The sequence below is a fragment of the Neolamprologus multifasciatus genome, chromosome 13 (genome assembly GCF_963576455.1).
Source record: "Neolamprologus multifasciatus chromosome 13, fNeoMul1.2, whole genome shotgun sequence".
Classification (NCBI taxonomy): Eukaryota; Metazoa; Chordata; class Actinopteri; order Cichliformes; family Cichlidae; genus Neolamprologus; species Neolamprologus multifasciatus.
The window spans coordinates 10,606,465-10,629,101 of record NC_140451.1 but is presented as its reverse complement, the minus strand read 5'-3'; the positions used below and the strand labels follow the sequence as shown (position 1 = coordinate 10,629,101).

The window sequence follows — 22,637 nt, the reverse complement described above, 5'->3', positions numbered from 1 at the left end:
TCTCTCCACCTTGAATCTCTTCCTCACATGTCTCTCTCACATCCTTGTAGAGATTAGCTGAGAAGGAAGGAGCAAAGGAAGCAATGTTAGCATCACACAGCACAGCCACTGTTCTCAGACTGCCCTCTAAATGACTTTAAACAGCTCGCCTAACGTCAGTGTGGACGGCTCCTGTTTACTTGTCTCATATTCTTTGACTAAGCTGTGAAGCACTTTGTGACACCTGCATTAGCGAGGACATTTTTTTGCACATTTTTTCCACTTTGTGTGAATTCCCGATTTTTTCGTAGCATAGGTTTCAATAAAAATATCATGTTTGAATGCAAAATTGTTGCTTTATTGTACGACAACACTGACTGTTAATTTTAGTAATCAGCATGGCGAGATCTTGCACTGGCTCTTAGTTTCCTGGTAACATAGCAATAGTGCTTTTTATTCTTCTTACCTGGAGAACTGGACCATTCATTTTTAAAAATATGTTTTAAACTGTTAAGTTGTCACACCAACAGGAATCAGCTAATCAGAAACCAAAGCCATGTTCGCTTGGTCAAATCATTTACCCTTTTTTGTAAGGGAACATCTGTCTGCTCTGCAGTTCTGCACTTTCTCCTCATTTGAAATACATTCCCTCACATAGGTTGGAATAATGTCGGGGTAGTGTGACAAGGTGCCACATGTGGGAGGCAGTGATGGAGGGACAGAGGTTGTGCGAGGCAGAAAGTGAAAGGGCGAGCTGAGCTGGTACAATCACATGCCTGCTGGGTTGCAAGCGGAGAGCAGACAGCTGGGGAGGAACTGAAAACCTTCTGAGCAGTGTAGGTGTAATCATGGCTCTATTGTAGTGAACAGTAGGGCCTCTGGCGCTGCGAGCAGCAGGGAGCCGAAACCCAGGCGCTGCCCCTTCAAATCACCATGTCTTTAACATTTCTGACAAAATAAGAACAAAACATTGTACTTAGAAGTCTGTAGGCTGGCCATCGGCTTTACTAGGTTGGATAAAAAAGTTAGCGTGACTTTTATCGTAGTGATAGCATTTTTAACTTACATGTTACTCGCTTAATCGACGGGTCGCAGAAGCAGGGCCACACATTTGGTGGCCGGGTTGAGTAGTTGGACGTTTAGTTAGTTACTTTCTGTCAATCCATTTGTCTTATTAAGTTGGGTTTTTTTAAGATATAGTGAATAACATCATCATACTGTTTGAAATGATGTCCAAAGTTTCATATTTGTTCTGGCTTTACTCTGCTAGGATCTAAGGTGACTATATGTTACAATCAAAAGTTGAATTTTTTTGCTAAGCCTGAATTATAAATACTAATTATTATAAAATATCCCTTTCATCCAAAAAAATATCATGGGTGGTTACACTTTTCTCAGATATGATGTTTTTTTTAGGTTTGTTTAAGTTGCATTCAGGTGCTCTACTCAGAAACATTGCAGAAACTGTCATGTTGGGCAAGAGTGTGGTTTATTCAGCTTGTATAGCATCATTAAAAAAATTTCACTTACTTCAAAGCTTCTGCCACCCAAACATGTTAAATAAGTAGATAAATAAGCTCCAGCTGACACAGGTCCAATCAATAAAACATTTAAAAGTATTTAAAAGAGTCGCATCTTTTGCTTATCACCACTGATCTCTAGACCATATGGCTAGAAAAGCTCACACTCAATACACCTGTCTCTCCTGAGCAGTGAAATCAATGCAGTTTCTGTGCTGTTATAAATATCATAGATAAGTAAATCCCGAGCAAATGAAGCACTTAAGAAGGAAGAAGCATGGTGGCGTGAATCCAAAGTAGCATCAAGGGCTTCAGGTTATTTTTACAAGATGAATTAACTTAGACTTCGTCAGAAAATGTATTAAACATATCCAGTATGTGCTAGGAAGAATACTAGAAGAATACTAACTAGCTGTGATGAAACATTGTTTATCTTGTTCAAAAAATACATGCATTATGGCATAAATTCAGGGGCTGATGGAGACCAATCTGCATTTCCTCAGAGAGAAGCAAAGTGCAAAGTATTGGTGCTGCTTTTGCAGTCTTTTGTTTAATGAGCAGCAGCGATATGCTACCAGCGTGAGCTGTATTAAATATCACATCCTCGGTCTTTGAGGAAGTGTAATATCAAAAGCTTTAAATGTTTAACTTTATATATTTTACTTGTTTTTCTCCTCTTTAACCAGCGCTGTATTTTCTTCTGCTTTGTAAGAGTCGTGTTTAATTATTTGCCGAATTAATTGAATAAATAATAGAGTAATTTGGGGTTTTTAGCTCGTCCAATTGAAGAGCATAATTTACGTTTACACAACAGTGTGAATGAATTTGGCTCCATACTGAGAGTGACACACTAATGAATTAACTAAGTGTACTCTTGGACAGAGTCTAATCTCGTTGTACGGACTGCTCCCTCAAGGACTCCTAGAGGAGACCACTGACATTTAACCAGTGGAATCCTCACAGGTCCAGCCCTCAGGGGATTCAAGCCCTGTTAAAGTCCGACGGAGAAGCTGCGGCGTGTAGTCCTGGTCCGTCCAGCTCTGACTCTCTGCGGCCTCAGAAGTGCCGCTGCCATTAAAAACCGGAAATTTTAAACATATAGGACGAGTAGTGAAGAAGGCAGGGCAAACACACCGTACGATAAAGCAGAGGCAAAGTTAAAAGCGAATGGGGACCCCCTTCTTTATTAGAAATGTCTCATGGTTGTTAGCGACAGGCCTTCAGTTTGATTTCCTCATCTGTATTCTCAGTCTTCCCCTGCCTTTTATCGCAGTCTGCGTTCTTTCAGTCTCCTTACAACTTGTAGTCTGTTTTTTCGTGTCACATTTACGACCTTCTTCATACTTTTGTCTTTGCAGAGTTAAGATGAATCACTGAAATAGTAAGTTTTCATTTGCTTTGGAGTAGAACTTACAATGGCACTGTTTAAGGTTTATTAATTGATATTAATTGGAAATCATTCCTAAGAAATTCTGCTGCCTATGTTAGTCAGAGGACTTCACTGAGCACATCAGAGGTGTTCAGCTAATCTTGGAATGTTCGATTTTTCAGAAACAGTCCCAGCACCGTCCTCTGGGTGTGCATGATAGGATGTGATCTGAAATATTTTGGTTAAGTGTGTCTTGCATAAGCTATTTATTTTCAAGGATTTGTCTCTGTCCCTGATAAGAATCCTTGGCTACTGCATACTGTGCACAACATGCTTGATAAGAAAGGTGATGTACCAAGAAATTCACCAGATGTATCTTGATATTATATACATTATCTATGACATAGAGTACTCTTCGTCCAGTGCTTTGCCTTTTAAGTGCTGTCTGACAACTGGCATGACTTTCTTTTAGCCACACTTCTACAGCCTAATTGACGTAATGCTGCACAGGCAACTGTCCAGCATCTATCTATCTGTAGAGGATCTCAGAGGTATTACTGAAGTGAGCACTACTTTCTTGGTCACTTGCCTTCCTTCCTTAAACTTTTACTGAGTTGGCTGAAAGGCCAAGTCAGAAAAGTGCTTCCTGATTTCTTCCTTTTCACAATGATGCCCACAAAGCTCCTGGGAAGTTTCATCGATGCCGCAGTTTCTCTCACTCTTTCATTGATCGGTGCTGCAGCATAATTGTATTTTGAAATTTTTTGGACTATAGAAATGTAAGGGTACTTTTTTTGCTCTGTTATTGTACAGTAGGTACTTTAAAATCTATCAAACTGATTACAATAACACAGGTAGCAATTAAAAATGTCTTTTTTTCATTTTAAAGTAGGAGTATTTAGCGGGAGCACTTTTGCATTTGAGGGTTTTTTATGTTCATATTTTATGCATTTCAGCGTTACTGTGACACAAAATTAGTATTAGCTCTCAGATAATATTTGAATTGTACCATAAACAGAATGCTCCTCCGTCTCTATCTTTCTATATATCTCTGCTGTATGTTTCTCCTTCTTTCATAAGTAGCAGCTCTCAGAGGGAGAAGAGTGATTCCCACAGTGCACTTCAGATAAGACACAGCAGGGAACTGTCTTCATCCCTCCTCAACCATCTCTCCACTTAACATTCTTCTTCCCAAGGAAATAGCCCCATTTATTCAAAAGCTGCAAAGCACTGTCAAGGCTTATATGCTGGAATATGTGCCGTGACAAACCAATTGGCTTTTGCTCTTTTGAAGGTATAGGTAGTGACACATACATGGTTCTCAGCTAGCATTCAGTAGTATCCAGTTTAGCTGCCAGTGCTCACCCATTCTTTTGTCCTTGTTGTTTACTGTCTGTCTCATTTATGGAGAAATGATTGCGTAGTCTTATAGGTTAATAAAACCAGAATTATTCACTGCCTTGTATTTTGCGCCTGGTCACTCACATCGACTTCACACGAGTCCAATCAATAGCCCAATAGGAAGAGTACTGTGACCAATTGGAAAGGAGAAAAGTGCTAGTAGAAGACAGTATTGTGTAGTGGCTGCTTAGAGAATATTTCAGGCCGTGGATCTCTCTTTAGTGTTGGACTGCTGGAATGCAGAGAAATCCATCAAGAGGAGCTGACGATCCAAGGAAACTCTTTAAATAGGTTGCTTTATTGTTTTGCTCTTAGTATTAAAATGCACCGTTTATGCAAACTGAGCAGCTTGACCTTCAGAGACTAAAGGGAAGCAAGAAGATAAGACTGAATAATGTGACTGGTTAATGCTCGCATTCAGTTTTCAGGGAGAGATTCCAAAAAGATCGAATAGCGGCTCAGACGCGAGCTTCAACCGCACGCAGGCGAGCCCGCTAACCTGAGCAGCACCACACTGGCACACTGACACATTCTGCTGAGAGTTGGTCATCTACACATCCCGGCAAAGCTTTGAACTGTTGTTGCTTGAAGTGCTTTGAATGCTGTGCCTCTGTCAAATCTGAGAGATCAAAACTGGCGCTGGCGTGTGCGCGCGTGTGTGTTTACATATATGAGCGCGTTGCGTTATTTACCGAACCTTGCAGCGTTTGACCCTGGCGGTGTTTATGAGTTATTGTTTCACAGGTTGCTGCGCAAAGAGAGATAGAAGGTGGCATGCTTCAGGGGAAGGAAAGGATACATCAGATTACATTCTTTATCCACACACACACACACACACACACACACACACACACTTAGATATCATCCTAACACTCTTCCTTTTTCCAAAAAGTGCCCCACACACACACACACAGACATGCATTCACCCAACACTTAACCATCAAACTGCCTCCTTGACATCAAAGCAGAATTGATAATGTCGACATCCATTCCCCACACACACACACACGTTACATGCAACAATATTTAATTAATTCACCTAGAGTTTGATTGCGTATATTTTCATCCAATTAATTTGTTGCTGTGCTCGGGTGTCGCGCTGCAGGCTGTGGGGTACCTTTAGAGGTGTTTCCAATTTCCTCCTAAGCAGACAACTTGACAAACATATTAAATATATCAGAGAAATGCAGCTTAGATGTTTATTCAAATGCAGTTATTGTTGTGGGGGAGTGGATTAGTAACTCTGTTCCTTCACTTTGTGAATTGTCAGCCAGGTTACACTCAAAGTGATGCAGCAGAGCTTCTCAGGGACCCAAAAAGAGAGAGCAGAGCATGGAAAGTGACTGAAAGCTGTCAGCTCTGGTTGTTGTTCTCATTTTTTAAAAATTATTTTTTATTTTCATTTTTTTCTAACAAGAAATAGATTTTTTCCTCTTCCTTTTTCACTCTTATTGCCACAGTGTCGTTCCCTGTAGTCAGAGCAACTGCACTAAAAGAAATATAATCTTAACCCAAGGCCTACGACTACATCTGAGCATTCACAACTTTCAGACATACTTTTAAAAAAAAGAAAAAAAAAAGTAAATTATATTAATTTTCACTACATAAATCTGAGAAATGATCCGGGACCCCGTCTGCATACATTACACAACACTGCGAGGATTCCAGGGGTAAAAAACTTGCTCTGTTACTCTCGTTGACATTTGTTGCTCTCCTTAAATTCTCATATGGCGGTCTAGCTTAATGTGGTTGGACAGACCCGTTTGCGATGCTGTTTATGTTTGCATGCAGAGACCACTGCGAGAGAGCAGAGCACACATTTCATTACACAAATTACAAATGCGTACACACATATGCCCACGCGAGGTCTGATTCTGCTCATACTGTCTACCCCCTCTAACCCAGGCGTTTACACACAGTTACACAGTTTCATAGACTCTGACACACCACTATTTACACACACACACATGCAAATAGACTTCTACACTCCCCTGACACCAGTGCAGACAGACTGTGGGGTCAACTGCTCTCTTACTGTGTCACTTTAGCTCTGGCTCAGGGCCCAGCTCAGTTCAACACCATGACCTCCCCATGTGGTCGTACTCTGCCCCTGCAATAGACAAGACCACACACACACGTAAACGTAGACACCCATACATACACACATATACACACACACACTCTCTGGTCTGTGTCTACAGGTCTGGTAAACAGGAGGAGAGAGTAGAAGACCTGTGCAAGTGGGTTTTTTTTTTTCTTTTTTAATGGAATATCAGGATGCGTCCCATCCTCCTTCACGTCCTTTCCCCTCTGTACCTGTACACATTCTCATTTCTTATTAATCGTGCATGTATGTGTGGCTGTTTTGAGATAAAATTCCAATTAATGATGCCGTTGTTCCACAGACTTTTCGGGCTACTTGGAAAATGTGTGTCTTTATACAGCCTTCTCTTTTTTTTTATTTAATTTTTTATTTTGTTTGTTTGTTTTTTTATTACACACATGACCCTCTGGTGTAGCATCTTGCAGCCTTTCTGGGCATTTCATATATCTTTGCTTTTAGCTTTTTGATACCCAAGACCATTTCTGTGGGCAACACAGATAGGCAATGCATATATTTACAGACAGCAAAGCGCAACAAATACTTTCTGTTGTAGGGATAGATGCATTATTGTAACAACAACAGTTTGCCTTACCAAGGCAAGTTGCTATTTCACTTGCAAACAAGAGGGTTAAGTCTGCCATAAATTTGTCTTGTGTGCCTGATCTCCACGGACAACTCAAAACAAACGTTGGGGTTATTGTTTCACATTCGCGTCAGTTTAGCTGTATTACTGAAATCATTGCTTTTATTCATCCAGATGGACTACAAATACTTTGTTATTAGATGTCATCATTCATGGGAAACGCTGCAGGGGATCAATCACAATCACACCAAATTGTTTTGGATAATAATAATTATTAATTAAGTTAAACTGCCATCTGTTGCTTTCGTAGTTAATAAAGCCTTCCTGTACCTGCTTCATTCTTTATTTTTCTCTGACTTTTAAACGTAATTATAGGAGATATCTTCCTGCATACTCTTGGGTTGTTGTTTGTATATATTCACTTCCCTTTGTGTCTTCTTCGATGCGTCTTTCAGGACACACCGGTGGGCAGATCCATATTTATGGTAAACGCCTCCGATCCAGACCAAGGCACTGGGGGCAGTGTTCTCTTCTCCTTTCAGCCACCTTCTGCCTTTTTCGCCATTGATGGCGCCCGAGGCACTGTCACTGTGACCAGAGCTCTGGACTATGAGACGACGACAGCCTACCAGCTCACCGTCAACGCTACGGTCAGCACACATACAGTATCAAAACTTAGTCTCTTTTAGCAAAATTACATTAGCACTGTTAAATGTATACTGTGTTTGTTTTTGATTTTTGGTTTCTGAAAGGATCAAGACAAAATCCGACCTCTGTCCCGGCTTGCCAGCTTGGCTATCACCATCACTGATGTCCAAGACATGGATCCCATTTTCACCAATCTGCCCTACAGTACCAACATAGTGGAGGATGTTCCCCTGGTCAGTAATACAGTCCCACTTTACATCTCACCACCACAGTGTGTACCCTCTTCAAGCAGCTTTCGTCTTTTCTTTCTTTCCATCCTGCTCTGATGCCAGAACATTCAAATGATCTTTTACCTCATTTCTCATATCCCGCTCCTCCTGTCCCATGCTCATGTTGCTCTTTGATTATTCAGAAGGTGTATACAACTCGTGCAAAGAAATATGATTAAAAACAAAGAGTTTCTAAAAGTAGAATGGGAGACTGAGCCTTTAGCTTTCAGGACCTTCTTCTGTGGAATCAGCTCCCAATCTGAACAGGATACAGATGGTTCGTACTTTTTAGGTTAGGCTTAAAATTCCCCCTTTTGATAAAGCTTATAGTAGATCAGCTGACCATGAATCCTCCCCTAGTTAGGCTGTAACAGGTCTTGGCTGTGGGGGTTTCCCATGATGCAATGAGCATTTCTCCTTCACTCACCTCTGTGTGTTTACAATTGAACTTACAGTGTGTCTTTTGTCCTGTCTCCCTCTCCTCACTGCCAAGTCTGGTTCTGCCAGTGGTTATTTCCTGTTAAAAGGGAGTTTTTCTTTCCCACTTTTGCCACGTGTTTGCTCAGAGGGGTCATCTAACTGTTGGGGTTTTCTCTTTATTATTTTTGGGACCTTACCTTACATTATAAATTACCTTGAGGTGATTGTTGTTGTAATTTGGGCTCTATAAAAAAACTGAATTGACTCTAATTGAATGACGGCATGATATTTCACATCTTATCGTCACTCCTGAGCCTCCAACACTGGAAACCTACATGCACCCAAATTCAGTCCAGTGCCCCCATATACAGCACTGTGGTGGTTGAAGATGGTAATTACTGTTATAGATTTACAATCCTCATTCATAGATGCGAAGCCCCTGCCAAAGGTCACCAGGGCTACAGGATTTCTGGTCATATGCGCTCATACTGTGGCATGTGTATGAAGTCTGGGTATAACATGAAGTACATTAGGGACTCAAAATGGCAGTAGCTTTGTTTCAGTTTCAAGTAGGTTTATAATGGGTATTTGATACACTAAATGTCTGTTTCTCTGTACACCATTATGTTCACTCTCCTGGCTCAGCTCTTAAACTCAGTTCCCAGGTGGCTAATGGTCCAGCTACTGATGTTTCCACTTGTAGAGAGAGAATTACACACAGGGGCATAACACTGTCCGTCCCGATTTTGGTTTCTCACTCTATCAGTTTTCGTTCTGTTTCGTCCCCAGTCTCTCACCCATATCAGCCCCCCGACTCACACAACAACCCGCACGTCCCTCGTTCCCAGCCCGAATGCGCTGTAGTAGAAATGTCAAGTGCTACATTTGCATGCATATTAACGGGGCGTGACGGAGTCGAAGCCCGGTGTCTCCCGGACTCTCTGATTCATCAACTGTCACCAGGAAGGTCACAATAGGAGGAAGGGGGGAGGTGTGAGGGTATGGAAAGAGACTAGGATGCCGGGGTGGAATGAGAAAAAGGTGACCGGAGAGAAGAAAAAAAGCCAGGTATAAAGTTAGATGAGGGAATAAGAGGGAAGATTTTTTTAAAAGAGTCCAATTACATTGGATTGTAAAGTTAACATTAGTAAGTGGATTCCAGATCACAGCAGCTTGGAAGCTTTAATCCTCAGTAATACTGCCTCGGAGTGCCTCATCTCTTACCTCTAACAGTAGGGGGCAGTGTCTAATCCTATTACAGTTACAATGTAAGAGCAGGTCACGGCAGATGCACAGCCAAAATCAGAAATCTATTACTTAGCCCTGTTGACCCCACTACAGACACAGGATTACAACAGTGCTTAAAGCCAGACACATGAGTACAAGCCCGCAGCAGCACCACACTTATACACAGACACTCCTTCAATGACCTCATGTGGTATTCTGTGTCATTTCCATTATGCAGTGTTTGGTAGTGATAAGCCGAGGGCGTACAGTGACGGAATGAGTGTCAACTGTTCTCAAGGCCCTTGACATTTACACGTAGAGATATCAAACTTGGGTCCCTGTCATAGGTCATTTCTCAAAGGTGTAAGTGCGCACGCTCTGTTTCTACCTTTCCCTCTCTCTGGCGGCCTGTTTGTTTCTCTGTTTCTGTCTTTCTTTTATTCCTGGGCCAATCAAGCAGTCATCCAGGGAAAAGTTTGACAAAGGAGTAGAAGAAATGCTTTTTTTTATTATTATTTTCAGATGAAATCACAGGGCAGGGTTTTTAGCTGTTATAGCTGTGAATCTGTGCTCGGACTGACGTTTAAGCCCCTTCTAGGACAAACGCAATTTGGCTGTCAACTCAATGAGGAGAAGGAGAGGAGGGGGAGGGGGGGGTAATGCACTGTATAGCTAGAAATGAAAGGATGAAAAGAGGGAGAAGAGGTTCAGTGTATACATGTTAGTGTGTGTCTGCATGTGTGTGCAGGAGGGGAGGGATTGTGTCTTTGACGCTTGATTGAACATATTGCACTTGTGTGGACAGCTCGAGAATATTGCTCATATTACTTCAGCATCACTTCTCCACACTCACTTTCTCTATTCCTCTCTTAGTATGTCCCTGCATCTTTCTCATTTGTGTGTGTGTGTGTGTGGGGGGGGGGGTTTCCCCCTCAGTTTGTGATAGGTGTGAATCAGTCTCTCTAAAAGGCTTGTAATTGATTCTGCTGTAATTGGTCAATGACAGGAGATGCTTTGGCAGAAATGGAGCATAAACACGTCTTAGACACAATTTGCAGGATCAATGGGAGGCTGCCTGCTCGGGTGTGAGTGAGAGGGCTGAGATGGGAGTAAGGGAGGGAGGGAGGAGAGAAGGAAGGAAGTAAGGGAAGGTCTCTCAATCTCACACTGCAGCACAGGGGTTTTTAAGTACCACCGCTGCGTCTGATTGAGGCAAGAAGGCTGAGAAAGCTCAGCGGATCAAAGACTTTTCAAATAGCTTTCTGTCTTTCGTTTTGATTTTTTTTCTCTTTTTTCAGCTGTCACACTGTGGTTTTGTTGAGTAGCAGAGTCATTGACGCAGCAGGGGAACTTCGAAACAATGAAAGGAGAAATAAACCCCAATGAAATGCTAATAACACACATAAAGAAAAAATAGTTTGTGATTTGCCTGCACTTTTTACATTTTTTTCCCACCCTCTCCATTGAAGAGATATAAAGGAGGATTGGAAATACGATACTGTTATGTTTTAAAATTTGATGGGCACATCTTTGTGAGAGATAAGTGGATATTTACGGTTTTGATATGCCTAGGAATATTCTGTTAGCTTGTTGATGCTTTGGTTACAGATATTTGATTCACCGGGATAAACTAAGGTATCCTGTCCTGATTTTTAAAAGAAGAAAAGAGAAAGGGAGATTTCAAACACGTTCAAGGCGTCTATCATCCGGTGTGCACATAGCAGAGGACAAAATAGCATGTAGTTGTATATTATTTAGCAAAAACTGCTAACTGTGTCCCAAGGGTTTGATGTTATTCTTTTTTCTCTGATTAAAGTGGAAACTACTTTTCAACAACTAAAAAATGTGTCTGTGAAGACTGCATGCAGCTTACAGGTTATATTTGTGCGTGCGTGTGTGTCTCTGCAGGGATACGAAGTGCGGAAGATAACAGCCATTGACCAGGATCTTGGTCGACCAAGAGGAATCGGCTACACCATCATCACAGGTCTGAGTCACATAATCGATCTGACATCCGCAGCACAGAGAGGGGAATCGATCACCTCTTATCATAATTCCGCAGTAATAATAGACAAGTCTCATCGAGCACAACAGTCAATAACAGCAGAGAGGAGCGCCTCAGAATTGGAGAATAGGCTTGGCTCTGAGCATTTATTAATCACTGTTTTGGTTCAGTTATGCAGAAGTCAGCTTTCATTTTGTGTTATCATTCTCAAGTTGGCTTGTGCCATCAAAACAGGATTATGATTTGTCAGCGTGACAAATTTTACCTTCGGCAGACGAGAAGGATGCCACGATTTTTCTGTTGTCGTCTCCGTTTGCGCTTTTTTGTTGTTGTTGTTTTCTTTAAGATTTTGTTTTAGATTTGAGATAAAGGACCAAAACAAATGACCGCCATATTAAGCTCACTTCGGAAATCCCTGACTTGTGTTGGTGTTACTATATCTGAGAGCTTTACTTTGGAGTTGTACAGCTTGTATGGTGCTGATAAGGATGAAGCAGTGATCCTGCATTAAATACTCTGTTTTCTTACTTCTGCCAAGGATATGATGTTTATGCCTGCCAGTTACTTTGTCTGTCTGTCTGCCAGGAAGATATCTCACAAACTGAACTGACTTCATGAAAGTTGGTGGACAGATTGACCCTGGGGCAAGGTCGCTTAAAGTTAAACTTTGGTGTTGATCCGTATCTGGGATAGACAGGTATTTGTAATGACACGAATACTATATTCATCCTTCCGAGGCTCAAGGTATTCATTTAATATAAATTTTCGTGAAATAATTATTGTTATGCAGCAAAAGCATTGCGTATTAACTCTGCACACACTTTGTAGCTTTGTGTCTTAATCTTTATGCGCCACTGCACCACTTTGCTCTGTAAAACTGGCTTCACATGCTTCGTAATCCTGTAAAACTCGTTGCTAAGCTTGCGCTAAAGGTGCAGATGGATATCTGGGAGAAGTTACAACAAGAGTAATATTGACTGACTATGTAAAAGGATCAACTTTAAATGCACCCCAGTATTATGAATATAACTAGATTAAGTGAATGATTCAGCTGTCATGTTTACACCTGTGCCAATTTATCTTACAGTTAGCTCTTAATGCAGGAAGCATAACTCAGAACAGCTTAACGACATAATGATGACAATATCCTAAATTCCTCCTGCTGTAGTCAATCACTCTCTTTTTTAAGATGCTATTATTTTGTAAATACAACTCTTAATCAGTTTAAAAGAAAAGGTATTAATGAAAAGATTTGCTGGGATTAATTGCAATAAATTACCTTTTTAAGACTGAAGCTTCTGATAGAAGAATGGAAAAAAGCATTGAATTAATATAGAATTTAATTTCCTCTAAGTGGAATAAGTGGAAGCGAATATTAACATTAAATATAAATAACCCATACTTACAGTAATGTGCAAAAGTCTTGAATCACCACTCATTTCTTTATGTTTTACTTCAAAGTAGCAAGACTGTTGTTTAAGAGCTCGTGAGGCAATACTTATCAAGACTTTCTGAACATCTTTCAAAGACTTTCTTTGGTTATTGCGAGAAAGGCTGAAGTATATGAAATTACACAGGACAGAGGTGCAACAGTGAGTGTCTGCAGCCCTCTGTAAAACACGGTGGAGGCTCCGTCAAGGTTTGGGACTGCATATCTGCCAGTTCAGCTTGACGATGATCCCAAACACACTGCCGAATTCATTAAAAGCACGTTGACTGTCTAATATCTCTATAAATTGATGCACTTATCTCCTATTTTCCTATCAAATGACAAATAAATGACGGGCAACTGAAGGCTTTTGCACAGTCCTGTGGCTTGAATGAATACTTATTATTATATAATATTTATTGAGAGATATGTAATCACATTGCCCAGTATACCCACCCAGCTAATCAACCTTTTTAATTTTCTCCAAATCAGTAGTCACTGTGACGCCATCTTGCTTGAGTCCATTTCCTTCTTTTAAACTTAAGCATGCTCGTTTTAAGTTTCAACATTGCCCCAGGGTAATTGGCCTGGACAAATGTTTAGAGAGTTAATTACTGGAAGGCAGACTTTTTTTTGTGCACATGGATATCAATGTATTTTCATGTGCCAGAAAAGCAGAACTCATGGAAGTGGATGCAGGCCAGATACAGACAGATCGAGAGTTGACTGCACATTAACTTAATGTTAGTGCTATTTGTTGATATCGTATCTGAAGACGATGGAAAACAAGTTTACCTGATGACTGTTCCATCAGTTTACCCTCAGCTGTTTCTTTTTTTTCTCCTCATTGATGCACATTAACACCTGTTTTGACACGGGGATGGTGAGCCACCTGTGCAATTTACAGAACCCTACATAACTTGTGAAGTGATCTAGCCGTGCTAATTGTGTTCATTTTTCTTGCTAATGTGTCAGATATTACAATTGACTCACAAAAAAGAATGCAGTAATTTTGACAGCACTATTATAAATTATTCTTGACTGTCACAAAGCTTCTGTGAGCGCCAAATAGTCAATTTAAATTATGATTTATATCTGAGTAATTGACCCAGTTGTGTTGCTTGTATGCATCACAGCCGCTGAACGTATCAGTCAGACTTGTGCGGCCTGATTGAGAATACAAACCTGAATCATAGTTAATCAGGAGAGACATGAAGCATCTCTATTTCTATTAAGATAAAACACACAAACACTTTTGACTGTGTTGTCCATCCACTGCTGCAATGCTTCTTTAATACCCCTGCAGGGTGTTTATTTCAACCACAATCAGTGTTTCAGTCCTGAAGGATGAAGAATCCCTCAAAGATCCTTCAGGACTGAAACATTGATCTGCGTGGTGGAAAATAAACACCCATTGGGAGGATTACAACCGTCTGTGGACTGTATCCTTTAAACTCTGCTTGCCCCCTGTTGAGCCCAGAATGGCCAGGATGGAGGGACATCGGTGCCTCCACTATTGCCAGCTGGCTGATAAGGGCTGGCACCGCTTGATATGCTTGGCACACCATGGGAATTTGTGGTGATAAAGATATTCAGTCTTCTACCATCTGCTGAGTCACTGCGCAATCTCACAGCTGAACGAAGGAATTTGACCCTTTGTCCATGCATGTGCGCAGCCATGCATTATTTGTGAGTGTGTGTGCTTGATAGCTGTACGCTCAGGACAGAGAGGCCACTGCCCAGCCCACTTCTTTACTGAGCTCACCATAAACCTGCTGCTTCCATTCAGTGCACACACCTACTCAGTCTTACTTACCGTCTGCTGCCACATGTTGTATTGTTGTGTGTGTTGTGCTTGTTGCAAAGTTGAGCTTGGCTGAGTTAAGCTCTGGAGGAGAAAAGCATTAAAAAGACATTAATTAGGTGGTGCGATGTATTCCCGGTCGTTGCAAAATCAAGAGTTATAGCACCGCACTAAGCCCTTATGGAGATGGAGTCTGTAGGCTTGATAAAATCATTATAAGTTTGATAGATAATGGAAGTTGAAGGGTGATGTAGTGCTAGGAGATAAAGGTGGGAGGGTAAGGTTATATGATGATGCATTTTGCATGGATATATGTGTCTGTAGCCTCTATATGTGTGTGTGCTTGTACATGCACGCTTACACATATGCCTCTGTCTATCTGCTCAGATTGGTGCGAGGGCATGCTTGTTTGCAGACTCAAGTGTGACTCTGCATGACTCCTCTCTCGCCTTCCCGCTCCTCACCCCGAGTGTCCTCTGAGACTGCGGCTCACTCCTGCGGGACTCGTCTCATTAGTTCAGTAATTAAGATAAACGAGGTTTTAATTGCAGCTGTGATTCACGCTAATGATTGTGGGACTCAAGATGAGGATTTCCTCTCCCTCCTCCAATCAGAGGAGTGTATCTGGGATTTGATGTGTACATGAGATAGAATCACAGCAGCGCTCTGCCCGCTGTGTTGCAGTTGTTGTTTTTTTGTTATGATGAAGGAGATTCAGGGTAGCGGTTCTGATGGTAAATCCGCGGTCCACAGGGTGAGACTTAGCCCTCTTATTGGACCTCTGATTCACTGCTCTCATTATATATCACTTTAGCAAAAGCCCACTGCTGAACTATCCACTGGATTTTTCCTGCTCTAAACATCTGTGGGGGGTTTTCTGACCCAAAATGCTCCAACAATTCCTCAATTACTGGAAATGAGAAAGAAAGGTTTTATCGCACACCTATAGTGGCTGTTGCCTTAAACAAACAAACATATTCATGTATACTCCTGACAGAGTTTTGTTTTTTTTAAGTGTGGCTAAAACACAATCTTTCTTCTGAGCTGATGGTCGGTAAATTACTTAATGCTCATCATTGTCAGTGGTACGAAAGTCGCTCCAAATATACTAGTTACTTTTTATTTCATGCATTTATTACTTAATGATGTTGATTCCTGCATATCTTAAATGGGGCGTGCAGTATAATCATCAAAACAGCTTAAAAGCAGCTTAAAAGCAGCATTCACCATGCAATGTGCCTGCAAACAAGATTAAAAGACAATACTTAATTCACGTTGTATTAATCATGTTAGCATGCTCCTTAATGCTGAGAGGCATGCTGAATTGAAATAAAATCAGTCCAGCATGCCTTTTTGCGATTATTGCATTTGTCATTTTCAAGGCTTTTTATTTGGGAAAGCTGTGCAGCAGATCCTTATTGATCACTCTTAGTGGTCCTTCTTCCTACTTATTCAGTCACACATCTGCCATGTAATAAAATTTAAATACACATTAAAAACCCTTTTTTAAAGAAAAAAATAATTAGTTAATGGTTTGATTGGGGAGAAGCTCAGTCATTCAGGAGTGACTAGGGAGTAGATCTGTGGCTCCTCCTCCTTGGGGTAGCTTGTGCTTCAGGTGTTTCTGTATGAAAACATTTGGGATGGATGGTTGGATGGATACTTGACACCCAGATGTCTTTGGAATCAAAATATCTGCGTGCTTAGTCTTGTTTCACCGCTTGCTGTGACTCCAGTTCCTCTCAGGAATATCAGATTACATGACAGTTCTCCTCTAACGCTAGCATCTCAACTTTGACTCCAGTTGTTAGATCTTTGGAAAGATTTGTCAGATTAATCCCTCTAAAAGATAAGATCATAACAGCTTTGCACCTCTGTCATCACTGAGATGATGCTCAGCTATGCTATCAAGCTACAGCAGAGCTAAAGAAGAAACTAAGCACATAAATAAATTGCGACTAAAAAGAAAGGTTCTGACTGATGAGCTTCTACACCAATGAGCTTCTGCCATAGCATTTTATTACATTATTCACATCTATAGCATTACATCATAGCTTTTGGACAGCAACTCAAGCAATAAACAATCCCAAAACGTCAGCCATCATCTGCTCAAACCCATCCCTGAGGACGACAGGGGGGAAACACAGACAACACTAGTCAGTCTCAATGACACCCCCAATGACCTAAGGAACTATCACTCTAAAGCCCAGATGGACTCATTTTAGCACAATGTCTACTCGCTACATGCTCATGTCTGTCTGCACACATATATGCTCGGACAGATCACCTACCTCACACTTACAGACAGATATTAAAGCACAGTATTCATCTTAAGAAATATAAAAAAATACCCAATATTGACCTACTGAACATATTTTACCTGCTAAAAAGAACTTTCTGTCTTGCTTTCTGTGATTTCTATTATAGAGGACTTGAAGCAAGCAGTCTTGTCCCAAAAATACTGCTGTCCGTTAGGATAAGAGTTAAGCTTGTGTAAAGTTTCTGTAGCCTCTCCTCTGCGCTGTAATGATAGTGTAAGAATAAGCAGAATAAAAGTCAGCCTTGCGTCTCACAGAACGAAAGGACATCCCCCAAGCCTTTCATATCAGCCTCTTGTTTATCTTTGTGTGCTTGGTTCTATCGCTTTTGTCACATGCAAGCACAACTAATCCCACTCTAAGCTCCTTCCATCGCTACACTTTTCTTTCCTTTTAGACCATTCTTCCTTTCTCATTGTAGCGTCTTCGTGCTGGGAAACTGCAGCAAAGATGTTATTTAATTTGCAACTAAAGTAGTACAGATTTACAATATCATCACTGGGTATTTTGAAGTCTGTCAGGAACCTGAAGAGCAAGACCACATATTGCACGTACACATTTGCCTATGGACACAGAGACAGAACAGGTGTCCACTGTCCACTGCACTTAGTATTAGGGGGGCATCCTCTAGCCTGCCCTCAGCAAAGCGTTGTCACAGGTACGGCCATGCCATTTCCTGCCTGGATACACTGATAAGTTGTAAAGGCGATTATTTCCCGTTGTCTGTCTTTCCCCACATATCTTTATCTCTCAGTACTGCTACACCCTGATGCTCAGATTCCATGCGACTACTGCCTAACTTGTATCAGCAGACATGTTGTAATATGGACAAGCCTAATACCTGTTATTCTATGGGGAGCTCTTATTGTCACTGTCGCATCACGGGGATTTCTCCTGGTTTTCAATTAGACGCTCTGGGGCTCACCACAGCCCGATGCTATGTAATCTCTCAGGGAAGGCAGATAGTCAGCGGGACGCTGATTGTGACAAAATCCCAGGACTAGTGAAGTCTAGTAGAGTGCAGCAATCAAATGCAATCACAGCCAAGTCCAGGCCTCACTTTGTTATGGTGTGATCAGCCTCAGCTTTACAGCAACTGAAATGTGAAGTCAATAATACTGATCATCTCCTTACGATGCGAAATCTGCTGCGTTGTGAGGACATGATGCTCACATCTGTGTGGATGTTATTCTGACATGTGCTAGCCAACTGGATGTGGTGGAAGACCAAGGACACCCCGCATGGCAACAACCCTCCTCAAAGGCATCAGCCCCTGCTGACAGAGCAATGCATCTTGAAAGAGCACAAAAACTGCACAGCTGTTCAAATTCTTTTCCACTATTGATCTCAGTTATTGGTCTGTATTTTAATTGTAATAAACGGTCTATTTTGCTTTTGTTATATTTCCAGCATACACTGGAGGTTTATCAATTGCTGTTCTGTTCATTTACCCTTTGGATAAAGAGGACACCGCAGGCCTTAAGAAGTGATATTCTAAGCTATTGGCTTGGGAACAACAGCATTTCCCAATGTCAAATCCAATTTCCTCTTCTGCTGTCTTCTAACCTGCTGCTGTTTTGTACACTGAGCAAAAACTGACTTTGTGTTGTCTAGCATGCTGCAAAAAAATCAGATAATAGGGTAAATCAGTCTAGCCTAGTCTCACTGAGAGACACCGACAAGATTTTTCGCAAACATGCTGCTACAAATACACTTCAAACAAATACACACACACTAGCGATAAGACCACACTGCCAGTTCAATACTCAGTTGAAAAGAGACTGTGACGTCTTGGGCTGACAGACCAAATCCAGGAATCAATAGCTGTAAGCCTAATTATTTTTCATGAGACCTGAAGATTGTGGATCGTGGATACATTTATCTGTGACCAGGATGAGAAATGTGTTGGTCTGAGGTTAGGTTAGGTCAGTGGCATCTTGAGCTAAAGTCATTGGAGGAAGCAATGCTTTAATGCTGTTTGCTCCTAATAAATATGTAATAAAGTAGGATTTATGCCCTGTCCAAACTGCAGTTGGTCAGGCTCCCATTCCACCCACACACTTCCAACAATGGTCATGGGATGACTGTGTCTTCAATTATTTGTAACGTTACCAAACCAACAGTATTGTTGTTGGCCTGCAGGGTAGAGGTGAACTGTACTTCTCTTCCTCTTTCTTTTGTTTGTTGTTGTTCTTACTTAGCTGTTAATTTCACTTTTCACACATAAGTCAATAAAAAACTAAGATATGAGAAAATGTTCAGCTGCAGGTAGAAGAGCCAAAAGCTTGGCCTGATCATGTCACGTCGATGGGTGTGGGATCATGTGCAATGTCACAGAACAAGCAAATTTGACTAGTTCTTTTGGTAGAGGCACAAAAGGCTAACATCTCTTTGGATTCACTAAGCACATTCAAAGATAAGTGGCTGCAAGTGCCTGTTGTAAAATCAAGTCAATAAGTACTGCTATGGAAAAAAATTCCACTGTTGTTCAGCAATCCGCCCACTCGCTACTGGAAAAGCAGCATTTGTCTAAATGTTTAGAGCAGGGGTGTCAAACAAAAGGCCCGGGGGTCAGAATTGGCCTAGCAAAGACTCTGGTCTGGCCCATTTGAGAGCTTTGGAAAATGTGAAGGAGGGCATATATTTTAGACTTTTAACTGTATTTTACAACTGTGTTTTCCTACTAATAAAGACCTTCCCCATGCCCATTCATACTGCAGTGAAATAATAGATAAAGAATCAAATGACACGAAAGTTCTTGTTTTTTCACTATCAACTATAGAACTTTATGAGATTTTATTGTTTGGTTTCTTTACAATGCGTCCAGAAAAAGGACGTTTTTTGCAAAATACAAAGAAAAAAATCTTATTTCTAATTACAGCTGTCTGGGCAATGAGCTTTCAGTACTTTTTCCATAAGTTCACATTTATTACTTATCGTTTAAGTCATGCTGACAGATTTCTTTTATTTTCTACAGCAGTATGGTTTATTATGTACAAAAAGTGAGACATGCTGCTGAATATACTGACAGAAATGGGAAGCCCACTTAAAATCAAAGTGGGCTGTATGTACATGAAAGTAAAGCTTAATTTATACATCTGTAGAATGTGTGCAGAGCATGCAACGTAGCCTAGCAAATGGCCAACACCATTAACAGCATTTACACAGGTTGCTGGCAATGAAGGGGACCCACGTCTCTGGAGCTGCACATCAGGTTACAGCATAAGTTAGGCTTTAGGGCTTCAGGTGGCAGGAAGGGTCAAAGCACAAAGACCGCTTATGTGCATCTTACTAGCTGTGTCAACCTGAGTGATCTGTGGTTACAAACAGAAGTCGGTTTCATCTGCCACACGTTCTCAGACAATACTTGTCCTTGAATCTTTTCTGAAGAAAAAAACTTTTGATGAAGCTAATTCATTTAGTATTCATGAAATGCAGCTTGTCTGCCAATGGCATTATCACTTCACATCGCAGACACACAGGAGCACATACATATGCACTAGTAGCTGTCATACACTAAAGGGTTTGTGTGAATGCACGGATGAGCACGTGCATAAGCAAATCAGTGTAAGTGAGAAGCTGTTCATTTAGATTTTGAAGCGAGTGTAGTTTGAAGACAATAACTAAAACCTCATCATTAATATGAATGCCTGTAGGCGTAATCCTTAAAAGTGACACTAATTTGTGTACATTTAGCAAAGTACACAAAATCTTAGCCCCGAGCCTCTAAGCACTGGCTGCTTGCCATATCACATTACTAGAATGTTCCAGCGCCCCCATGGTGTTGTCACAAACTAGAAAAAACAGTTGTCACTAGCTTAGTCATGGCGATTACACTCGGAGAAGTCCTGTTTCGGCTGTCCTCAAAAGCTCGAGTTTTGGAGAAAGTCATTGTTATCCACACGCCGCACGCCCGGTTGAACTCATCAGATCAGATCCTTTATATCTTCTGCTTCCAGGGCAATCCTCCCATAATAACTACACGTGTAAGTTTTCCACTTTTGCAACTTAGAACACGGAAGTCGCCCAGAATCACTAGCATGCTTTCCCCCCTGTGTCTACACTCGCTCCTTTGCTGTTTGTGAGGGAGTGAATTTCAATAACAAAACTGTTCTCAGGAAATAAGCCTTCACTCCATTGTTAATGATGCAAGGGTGTAAATGTGTTTGTCAATACATAATATGAGATCTGCACTCGTGTTTTCCACCTATTCTTTGGTAATGCCGAGATTCTTCAAAAGTGGCAAATTATTTGGATTTCTTTTATTTTGTAATTGTAGCACTGGCCATTGAAGCTGTTGAGCACATTATAAATTCCCAGAAAATAAGAGCTGCTTGTGTGAGTTCGTGTGCGTCTCAGTGCCTGTGGGCATTTCTCGAGGTGTTTGCGCGAGTGGATGAATTTGAGTGTGCAGGCGCACTCTAGACAAAATCATGCCATGCTTTCTCATTTTCCAGTCCAGTACTGTTGGTAATGTGAGAGTATGGCTAATCCCCTGGAGTCTCACATCACAGAGTCAAACTCTCCTGGTTAACACTAAATGCACTCTGACACACACACGTACACAAATCTTTGAATTTCTTCTTAGGAGTTTGGAATTGAAACAGAAAAATATTAACACGCACAAAACACAAGTTCAAGTAACAAATTTGAATTTCAAAATTCAAATAAAGAGTTTATTGTTATTTGTGTATAATTTGGGTGCGTGTGCATCTTTGAACAGCAATTTTCATCCGTTGGGGGTCTAATCACGGTGTCCTAGCAGAGCACTGGAGAACACTTTGCATCAGCAATTAGATTATGATTATATTTTCTTTCTCAGTGGCACCTCTGAGTCACCCTGTGTAATTTCAGTCTGTCTCTCTGGTCAAGCTCAACACAACAGTGCCTAGGTGGAAGGCCCCTTCAATGGAACCTGAAGCAATGAGTCAAAGCCTCTTAACGGATGCATGCAGAGAGTACAACCAGCAGCCTGCTGTTATCTCGCAAATGTACATTACAGCACGGCACTCTAGAGCTTTTTGTAGATGCGCATGTTTGTGTATGCACGATAGCATCGGCCAGGTGAGCACCCAGTCGTCCGGGCGAGGGGCGGCTGTTGGAGAAGATTGGCATTCTAGTCAGGCCACTGAAGCTGACAAAGCAATTTAGAGGCAAGATGCCCACACTGAGTGGGTCTAAGTCCCTGATGCGCGTTACCCTCCCACCACCTCTAACAATTGTTGTCAACATCAACTTGCCTGCCTCTCCCATCAGGCAAAAAGAAATGTTGCAATGAATGTTGTGTCAGCTTAGTGTCACTAGTGCGTAACACAAAGTGGCAGTTTTTTTGTGTTTTTTCCCCCCCATGCACATTCTTACAACAACACACTACTATACTTCTCCTAACAAGATACTTGGGTCTAGCAGTTACTGCAGGATTATTACATTGATTACATGTGGCCTTTTTGCAATATTCTGTGTTATTGATCCTGTGTGTCATTGTCTTCCTGCTTCCGATAGTGGTCATTTTCAGTGTTCCACACCTATTAGGACTGTCGCCCAAAGAAAAATAAGGGCAT

The 22,637-nt window shown here is 41.3% G+C and overlaps 1 protein-coding gene across 1 annotated transcript in view; it reads left to right on the top strand.

Annotated features, from left to right (window-relative positions):
- The window catches only part of cdh23 (cadherin-related 23), a 182,808-nt gene that overhangs the window by 67,116 nt on the left and 93,055 nt on the right, over positions 1-22,637 (top strand). Inside the window, exons 7-9 of the mRNA XM_085182044.1 lie at positions 7,412-7,606; positions 7,709-7,837; positions 11,429-11,507. Coding sequence (XP_085038170.1) covers positions 7,412-7,606; positions 7,709-7,837; positions 11,429-11,507 — 403 coding nt within the window. The remainder of the gene's footprint in view (positions 1-7,411; positions 7,607-7,708; positions 7,838-11,428; positions 11,508-22,637) is intronic.